The sequence below is a fragment of the Blennius ocellaris genome (assembly GCF_963422515.1).
Source record: "Blennius ocellaris genome assembly, contig: SCAFFOLD_120, whole genome shotgun sequence".
Classification (NCBI taxonomy): domain Eukaryota; kingdom Metazoa; phylum Chordata; class Actinopteri; order Blenniiformes; family Blenniidae; genus Blennius; species Blennius ocellaris.
This window is the reverse complement of record NW_027662129.1, coordinates 45,861-55,592: the sequence shown is the minus strand read 5'-3', so window position 1 is coordinate 55,592 and position 9,732 is coordinate 45,861. Positions and strand designations below refer to the sequence as shown.

General features: G+C 55.5%; 1 protein-coding gene across 1 annotated transcript; it reads left to right on the top strand.

Annotated features, from left to right (window-relative positions):
• The first annotated feature begins 1,776 nt into the window (after positions 1–1,776).
• On the top strand, positions 1,777–4,545 carry LOC308148255 (stathmin-4-like). The gene is made up of 5 exons (XM_080521702.1): positions 1,777–1,842; positions 2,510–2,605; positions 2,693–2,904; positions 3,015–3,236; positions 4,098–4,545. Exons 1-5 carry the CDS (start codon positions 1,830–1,832, stop codon positions 4,104–4,106), a joined length of 552 nt encoding a protein of 183 aa, XP_080377828.1. The 5' UTR covers positions 1,777–1,829; the 3' UTR covers positions 4,107–4,545.
• Positions 4,546–9,732: the final 5,187 nt, after the last annotated feature.

Here is a 9,732-nt window from a genome sequence, read left to right as displayed (position 1 = left end):
TACTTTTTGCAGGTTTTTTTTGTTTTTAAAGCTCTAAATGTTGCAGTTGAGACTCGTTGAGACTATCTTTAATTTCCAGACTTTTCTGTGGTTCGGAGCTGAAGGTTTTTGTTTTTTGCAGCAGCAGCATCAGTTTTTGTCCTTCGGGTCCCGTGAACATTTGTCCTGCGTCTCTTTGTTAGTAGATCTGTTAGAGCGTCTCTCTGATAAATGTCCTTTACCTGTCAGAAGCTGCTTCGCCTCGTCTCGTCCCCAGAATGTCCTCGGGGTCCGGCTGCAGACATCAAAGGGTTACCGTGGCGACGCTCACATAGTTAAACCTGCTCAACTTCACAGAAGGGACGTTTGTCCACATGAGAGACAATCTGACCTGCCAGGAATGAACTTGATGTTTTCTGAGGGTGAGCTGGGGGGTGGAGCTGGGGGGTGAAGCTGGGGGGTGAAGCTGGGGGGTGAAGCTGGAGGGTGGAGCTGGGGGGTGAAGCTGGGGGGTGAAGCTGGAGGGTGAAGCTGGGGGGTGAAGCTGGGGGGTGAAGCTGGGGGGTGAAGCTGGAGGGTGAAGCTGGAGGGTGGAGCTGGAGGGTGGAGCTGGAGGGTGGAGCTGGGGGGTGGAGCTGGAGGGTGAAGCTGGAGGGTGAAGCTGGAGGGTGGAGCTGGAGGGTGGAGCTGGAGAGTGAAGCTGGAGGGTGGAGCTGGGGGTGGAGCTGGAGGGTGGAGCTGGAGAGTGAAGCTGGAGGGTGGAGCTGGGGGGTGGAGCTGGAGAGTGAAGCTGGAGGGTGAAGCTGGAGGGTGAAGCTGGAGAGTGAAGCTGGAGGGTGGAGCTGGGGGGTGGAGCTGGAGAGTGAAGCTGGAGAGTGAAGCTGGAGGTGAAGCTGGAGGGTGAAGCTGGAGGGTGGAGCTGGAGGGTGGAGCTGGAGGGTGAAGCTGGAGGTGAAGCTGGAGGTGAAGCTGGAGGGTGGAGCTGGAGGTGAAGCTGGAGGGTGGAGCTGTGCTCCACCATCTGAGCAATTCAATTCAATCCAACTTTATTCATATGACACTAAACACAACAGTCACTTCTTGGTGTTTCTAACAGAGAAACTGAACAGATCCACAGGAAGCAGGTCTTGTTTCATCTTGTTTCATCTTGTTTCATCTTGTTTCATCTTCTTTCATCTTCTTTCATCTTCTTTCACTGTGGAGAGGAAACTAGACGCTGGAACAGACCTGGAAGATTTCTGGCCCTATTTTTAATCCCACAAGCCTCAAGATGGGATTAATCTGATTAATCTGATTATCTGATTAATCTGTTTGTTTCCCATCGTGATTCCTCCTGAAACTGAGAGCTGGGCTGTGATTCATGCTTCCCGCCCGCTCACGTTATTTTTAATCAGTGACTCACACACACACACACACACACACACACACACACACACACACACACACACACACACACACACTTGAACCACGTTTAAAAATCGTGGTTCTTGGCAGGTCTGAATGAAAACAGTCAGTTTTTCCGTCACGACATTCGACTGCAGAAACTTTTCATCGTTTTGCACTTTGAATTTTTTGATTAAATGACGATGAAGAGATTCTTTCTTTCTCCGCGTTGTTTCCATGAACCATCTCTGCTCCGTCCTCTGCTCCGTCCTCTGCTCCATCCTCTCTGTCCTCTGCTCCGTCCTCTGCTCCACGTGTCCTGAGGTCAAACGGGAGCAGAGGGGGCGGAGCTTCTCACTCCCCAGGTTGTGTTCTGGTCACACACCCGGTAATCCTCCGCCGCTTCTGTCTCCTCAGGTACAGACTCTACCTCACCACAGTGTCCTTGAGCAAACAGCAGCAGGAAAATGACTCTGGCAGGTAGGAGCTCCACTTCCTGTTTCATCCTGAACTACTTCCTGGTTTTATTCTGACCCACTTCCTGTTTCACCCTGACCCACTTCCTGTTTCACACTGACCCACTTCCTGTTTCATCCTGAACTATTTCCTGGTTTTATTCTGACCCACTTCCTGTTTCACCCTGACCCACTTCCTGTTTCACCCGGACCCACTTCCTGTTTCACACTGACCCACTTCCTGTTTCACCCTGAACTACTTCCTGGTTTTATTCTGACCCACTTCCTGTTTCAACCTGACCCACTTCCTGTTTCACCCTGAACTACTTCCTGGTTTTATTCTGACCCACTTCCTGTTTCAACCTGACCCACTTCCTGTTTCACCCTGAACTACCTCCTGGTTTTATTCTGACCCACTTCCTGTTTCAACCTGACCCACTTCCTGTTTCACCTGAACTACTTCCTGTTTTTATTCTGACCCACTTCCGGGTTCACACTGACCCACTTCCTGTTTCACCCTGAACTACTTCCTGGTTTCATTCTGACCCACTTCCTGTTTCAACCTGACCCACTTCCTCTTTCACCCTGAACTACTTCCTGGTTTTATTCTGACCCACTTCCTGTTTCACCCTGACCAACTTCCGGTTTCACCCTGACCCACTTCCTGTTTCCTGTCTGACCTGGTCCTCCAGCGTACAGAGAGAAGATGCGAGAGCTCCCCCTGGTGTCTCTGTTCTGCTCCTGCATCGGCCCTCCAGCCAGAGAGCCGCCGGCCCACCAGAAGGAGGGTAAGTCCCCCCCGGAGGACGGAGGGACGGAGGACGGAGGTTGAAATGGACGTGTGGACTCAGTGTCTCCCTCCCGTCTGTCCTCAGCGGCCGGCGTGGTGGACCTGAACCTGTGCAACATCCGGGACATGGAGGTGATCCAGCTGAGTCAGCGGTCCAGCGGCCAGGCCTTCCAGGTCATCCTCAAGCCCCCCACCTTCGACGGGGGCCCCGAGCTCAGGGCCACCACCCCCCCCAGACCCAAACCCTCCCTGGAGGAGATCCAGAAGAAGCTGGACGCCGCTCAGGAGAGGAGGAAGGTGAGGAGGAGGAGGAGGAGGAGGGGGAGGGAGAGGAGGAGGAGGAGGATGATGCTACTGCTCCGTGGGGATTGGTCCTCAGTGTGACTCCTCCCTCTGGCCCCCCCTAGTGTCAGGAGGCGGAGCTTCTCAAGCACCTGGCGGAGCGGCGGGAGCACCAGCGGGAGGTGGCGCAGAAAGCCTTGACCAAAGAACGGCAGGAGCACCGAGCCGACGCCCACAAGGAGCAGCGGCTGATGCACCTGAAGGAGGAGCAGCAGGAGCAGCAGCAGGAGCAGCAGGAGGAGCAGCAGGAGGAGCAGCAGGAGGAGCAGCAGGAGGAGCAGCAGGAGGTGAGGAAGCAACATTTCCCTTCAGACTCTTTCCAACAGGATGTAGAGTTTGTTTGATGGGAGAAGGTTTGAATCAGGCTCCGTTTCCATGGCAACGCTTCAGGAGGCAGCACTCACTCACCTGTCCTCACCTGTCCTCAGCTGTCCTCATCTGTCCTCGCCTGTCCTCACCTGTCCTCGCCTGTCCTCACCTGTCCTCACCTGTCCTCCCCTGTCCTCCCCTGTCCTCGCCTGCCCTCATCTGTCCTCGCCTGTCCTCACCTGTCCTCACCTGTCCTCGCCTGTCCTCACCTGTCCTCCCCTGTCCTCGCCTGTCCTCCCCTGTCCTCATCTGTCCTCGCCTGTCCTCACCTGTCCTCCCCTGTCCTCACCCGTCCTCGCCTGTCCTCACCTGTCCTCATCTGTCCTCCCCTGTCCTCACCTGCCCTCGCCTGTCCTCACCCGTCCTCCCCTGTCCTCGCCTGTCCTCATCTGTCCTCGCCTGTCCTCACCTGTCCTCCCCTGTCCTCACCCGTCCTCGCCTGTCCTCAGGTGTCCTCCCCTGTCCTCGCCTGTCCTCCCCTGTCCTCACGCGTCCTCCCCTGTCCTCACCCGTCCTCTCCTGTCCTCATCTGTCCTCGCCTGTCCTCACCTGTCCTCCCCTGTCCTCACCCGTCCTCGCCTGTCCTCACCTGTCCTCAGCTGTCCTCCCCTGTCCTCGCCTGTCCTCCCCTGTCCTCACCCGTCCTCGCCTGTCCTCACCTGTCCTCAGCTGTCCTCCCCTGTCCTCGCCTGTCCTCCCCTGTCCTCACCCGTCCTCGCCTGTCCTCACCTGTCCTCAGCTGTCCTCAGGTGTCCTCACCTGTCCTCCCCTGTCCTCAGGTGTCCTGATGGCCTGATCACAACACAAGCTCAACTTTACCTGAGAGCCATTTTGGACGGCCGCCGACCCTGTGGACCCGTGGGGAACCCAGTCCTCCTCCTCTGAGCGGGAGCCGAGGAGGAGCAGGAGGAGGAGCAGCAGGAGGTCTGAGGGCCGCCCCGCCTCCTCCACACAGCCTGGAAGACTTTTTTTTTTTTTTTTATAAACGAACTGAAACGAGGCACAAGGACGAGTCGTCACCGAGGCTTTGCTGGACTTTAACCGTGCTTTGTTGCCATGCCAACAAGTGCCTGTGTGTGTGTGTGTGTGTGTGTGTGTGTGTGTGTGTGTGTGTGTGTATGTGTGTGTGTGTGTGTGTGTGCAGCCCAAAGACCCCCCCCACCCATTCTGACAGAAACAGCTTCACCTGGTGGACAGTGGGGGCACTGCAGCTGTGCTGGACTCCAGACAGACCTCTGGGGGGCCACTGGGACCTCTGGGGGGGTCAGGGGGGTGGAGGGACCTCTGGGGGAGCAGTACTGGGGGGGGGGGCAGTGGGAGTTCCCCTGATGGAACACTCCATTGGGACATGTTTGTTTGTGCCTCATGACGTCCTCAACAGTGATGCATTCTGGGTAAAAGCCACAAGATGCATGTTGGGTCATTGTTGTCTGATGAGAGCTCAACTTTTAGAAAGAACAACAGACGATTGAGACGTGATGATGATGATGATGATGATGATGATGATGATGATGATGAAGGTGTACAGAAATCTTGTTCTATTTTAAAGTTCAGAATAAAACCGCTGACCTCTACTGTTCTGTGTGTGTGTGTGTGTGTGTGTGTGTGTGTGTGTGTAGCTGCTAGCTAGCGGTTAGCTAGGTGTTAGCTAGCTGTTAGCTTCATGCTAAAGATGATCTGAAAGTCTCAGTTTACTCAGATTCTCATCTAATCTGTTCAATCTGCTGCAATCTGGCAGAATAAGGAGCTTTTTCATTCTTAATCAAACTTTTGTTTCCAGAATTCAAAGTAAAAGCCTTTTAATATTTAAAAAATCCCAGATTGTTTTCAACAATTTCTCCACTCCAGAAGGAAACCAGCAGTTTGTCATCAGCTTGTTTTATTGACTCTGAAGCATAAATAGAATAAATAGAGCAGGAAACCACAGACGGTGAATAAATAAAGGTGGGGGGGCTTCAGTGCTGCAGCAGGACGGAGCGACGCACGCAGGTGCAGCCCACAGCCACCAGGCGGGTCTCCAGGCGGTACTGGTACTGCGCCACGCCCCCGGCGCCGGCGTCCCGCACGCGGCGCAGCACCAGCGCCTGGTGCAGGATGGGCCGGGACTCCAGGTTCAGGTTCTCCCGGTCCTGATGGTCCAGGCAGCCGCGCAGCGAACAGCGAGCCTCGGAGAGCAGCGGGGGGAAGACCGCCTCGTCCCGGGAGACGCTGGGGGGGTGGAGGGAGACGGGGTGAGCAGGTGGAGGGTGACGGGGTGAGCAGGTGGAGGGAGACGGGCGGGAGCAGGTGGAGGGAGACGGGGTGAGCAGGTGGAGGGAGACAGGGGTGAGCAGGTGGAGGGAGACGGGGTGAGCAGGTGGAGGGAGACGGGCGGGAGCAGGTGGAGGGAGACGGGGTGAGCAGGTGGAGGGAGACGGGGTGAGCAGGTGGAGGGAGACGGGGTGAGCAGGTGGAGGGAGACGGGGTGAGCAGGTGGAGGGAGACGGGGTGAGCAGGTGGAGGGAGACGGGGTGAGCAGGTGGAGGGAGACGGGGTGAGCAGGTGGAGGGAGACGGGGTGAGCAGGTGGAGGGAGACGGGGTGAGCAGGTGGAGGGAGACGGGGTGAGCAGGTGGAGGGAGACAGGGGTGAGCAGGTGGAGGGAGACGGGCGGGAGCAGGTGGAGGGAGACGGGGTGAGCAGGTGGAGGGAGACGGGGTGAGCAGGTGGAGGGAGACGGGCGGGAGCAGGTGGAGGGAGACAGGGTGAGCAGGTGGAGGGAGACGGGGTGAGCAGGTGGAGGGAGACGGGGTGAGCCGGTGGAGGGGGAGGGAGACGGGGTGAGCAGGTGGAGGGGGAGGGAGACGGGGTGAGCAGGTGGAGGGGGAGGGAGACGGGGTGAGCAGGTGGAGGGAGACGGGGTGAGCAGGTGGAGGTGGAGGGAGACGGGGTGAGCAGGTGGAGGTGGAGGGAGACGGGGTGAGCAGGTGGAGGGAGACGGGGTGAGCAGGTGGAGGGAGACGGGGGTGAGCAGGTGGATGTGGAGGGAGACGGGGTGAGCAGGTGGAGGGAGACGGGGTGAGCAGGTGGAGGGAGACGGGGTGAGCAGGTGGAGGTGGAGGGAGACAGGGGTGAGCAGGTGGAGGGAGACGGGGTGAGCAGGTGGAGGGAGACGGGGTGAGCAGGTGGAGGGAGACGGGGTGAGCAGGTGGAGGGAGACGGGCGGGAGCAGGTGGAGGGAGACGGGGTGAGCAGGTGGAGGGAGATGGGGGTGAGCAGGTGGAGGGAGACGGGGTGAGCAGGTGGAGGGAGACGGGCGGGAGCAGGTGGAGGGAGACGGGGTGAGCAGGTGGAGGGAGACGGGGGTGAGCAGGTGGAGGGAGACGGGGTGAGCAGGTGGAGGTGGAGGGAGACGGGGTGAGCAGGTGGAGGGAGACGGGGGAACGGCCTCACGTCACATATTGTTACATTATATTATATTATTATATTATTATAACAGTATAATATTATAACATTATAATATAATATAAGACCAACTGTAAATGATGTTCTGACAAAATATCAAGTGGAGGAAGAGACTTCATACAACATCAACAACTTTATCACCTGCAACTTTATCACCTGCAACTTTATCACCTGCAACTTTATCACCTGCAACTTCATCACCAGCAGAGTGACCCCGATGTGGACTGCTCAGCACCACTCCGATCAGTGCTACATGCTACCTGCTAAAGAGTTTCAGGCTCAAACACCAGCGATGCTACATGCTACCTGCTAAAGAGTTTCAGGCTCAAACACCAGCGATGCTACATGCTACCTGCTAAAGAATTTCAGGCTCAAACACCAGCGATGCTACATGCTACCTGCTAAAGAGTTTCAGGCTCAGTCCATCGGTCTACAATAGCATAGGAGATGCTATGTGCTTTGCTATGCTATGCTATGCTATGCTATGCTATGCTATTCTATGCTATGCTATGCTATGCTATGCTATGCTATGCTATGCTATGCGACTGTCTCAGTCATTGTTCCTCATCAACTGATAAAAACAACGGTTCCTTCCACTGACTGATTCCAGCTTCAATGTATTTAGTAGCTGGAACGTCGACCCAGCGACCGTACGTTTGGCCGTACGTTTGGCCGTACGTTTGGCCGTACGTTTGGCCGTACGTTTGGCCGTACGTGTGACGCGGTGGGGTGAGTGTGTGAGGACTCACTTGTAGGTCCAGGGGGAGGTGGAGACGTTGTTCAGCGGCCGGAGGTGTCCTGGAGGGACGAAGGCTTCTGGGTCGAGACGCAGAGGAAACATCACCACCGGCTCTTCTGACTTCCTCCTGTGGCTCTTCGACTCTCGGGGCGCGGCGGCCGCCTCGCAGAGCGCCGCCATCATCACCATCGCCATCATCACCGTCACCATCATCATCTTCAGCACCTTCATGGTCGTCACAGCACCGCAGGCCTGAGGAAGACACCACATCATCATCGTCATCATCAATCAGGTGTTCATTTTAGTTTTGTGTCGCTATGCTATTGGTGTGCTATCGCTATGCTATCTCTACACTATCACTATGCTATTGCTCTGCTATCGCTAAGTTATCACTAAGCTGTTGCTCTGCTATCACTATGCTATCGCTATGCTATCACTATGCTATCGCTATGCTATTGCTAAGTCATCACAGTTATCATAAGACAAGTTGAGGGAAACTAGAAACGTGAGATTCCTGCTTAAAGAAGCGTAACTTTTTTTTTCTTTGAATTTTATAGTTTTATACTAAGAATGTGTGTGTGTGTGTGTGTGTGTGTGTGTGTGTGTGTGTGTGTGTGTGTGTGTCTCACCGTGGTTCTGCAGGAGGTTTTCATCTGGTTCTCCTCTGGTTCTCCTCTGGTTCTCCTCTGGTTCTCCTCAGGTTCTCCTCTGATTCTCCTCAGGTTCTCCTCAGGTTCTCCTCAGGTTCTCCTCTGATCGGAGGTGTTTTCTGCTGTTCAGCTGTGGGCCGGAGGCTCCTGGGTTCTCCTGGAGGTTCAGGTTCAGGGCTGCTGTGGTTCCTCCCGAGGTGTTCTGGGGGTTTATATCTCGGTGGGACTTCCTGTGGTGACGTCACCCCCGCCGCCCCGCCGCCCCGTCACCCTTTGATCTTCCTCTGTAAACCACACCGTGACAGGACTGGAACCTCGACCCACTTTTTCAGCCGGAGCTGAACTTCTTCTGCAGCACTTTTTTCTGGGTCACGTCTTCTGCAGGAGCGTCGAGCCGGGACCCGGTTCTCCTCGCTGACTCGGGGGAACGTCCACGTCGCTTCTCGCTTTGAGCGGGAGAAACGTAACGACGGCGAAAGAGTCGGTCGGGAAAATGTGAGAAGATGAAAAGTCGACGATGAAGCTGGAGGTTCTCTGGAGGTTCTATCAGAACGCATGGTACCATACTCAGTGTAAACACTCTCTAGGAACGTTGTGGACGAGGGCAGGAGAACCGTGGAACTGACACCACGCCGAGCGTCTTCTTTCTAAACTTACGGCCGTAAATTGAGCCGAACAAAACCATCACATGAACCAGGTTCTATTTGTGTTGTTGTTGTCTTTCCTTGGTACGTTTAGTAAACACTGCAACCTAGAACCCTTACAAACATCTGCATCGTGTGTTTTTAGACGACTGAGAGGAACCGAAGGAGCAGACATGATGAGAGAGAATCTGCTTTTCTGCCCCTTTTCAACCAAATGTCTCATGGACCTCATGGTCTCAGGGTCCTCAGACCCTGGTAGACCTCCTCATAAACCTCCTCACGGACCTCCTCATGGACCCTGGTAGACCTCCTCATGGACCTCCTCATGGACCCTGGTAGACCTCATCATTGACCCTGATAGAACTCCTCTTTCATGAGGATCTATGGTCTATGATCTATGGTTTACCAGGGTCCATGAGGAGGTCCATGAGGAGGTCCATGAGGAGGTCTACCAGGGTCCATGAGGAGGTCCATGAGGAGGCCTACCAGGAACTGTGGACCAGTCAGTGTTTCTTTCTTCCTGCTGGTTCCGTGACTCAGCTGCTACTTCATCACTTCCTCACTTTGTCACTTCAGCGGTTCTCCTTTGATCTCCGCTGCAGCGCCGCTTTGACCTGATTCCAGTGATGCTTATCAGCAGGTGAAGGACTTCCTGCTTCCTGCTTCCTGCTTCCTGCTTCTGTTGACGCAACGAGGCCGAGACGTCTGAACATTCAGTGTGTGTGTGTGTGTGTGTGTGTGCGTGTGCGTGTGCGTGTGCGTGTGCGTGTGTGTGTGTGTGTGTGTGTGTGTGTGTGTGTGTGTGTGTGTTCACCTTGCAGGAGGTGAGGGCAATGAACCAGCTGATCAATAAAGATGGTGGATTGGAAGCTCCGCCTCCCTGTGTCAAGACTCAGGTAGCAGGTCACCTGCCAGAGGGACTCCCTGGACCGGACCCG

Excerpts from the sequence above, each read along its gene's own strand:
- LOC308148255 (XM_080521702.1), top strand. Across the intron at positions 2,606-2,692 it reads GCCGGCCCACCAGAAGGAGG|CGGCCGGCGTGGTGGACCTG; the intron begins GTAAGTCCCCCC and ends GTCTGTCCTCAG. Across the intron at positions 2,905-3,014 it reads CCGCTCAGGAGAGGAGGAAG|TGTCAGGAGGCGGAGCTTCT; the intron begins GTGAGGAGGAGG and ends GGCCCCCCCTAG.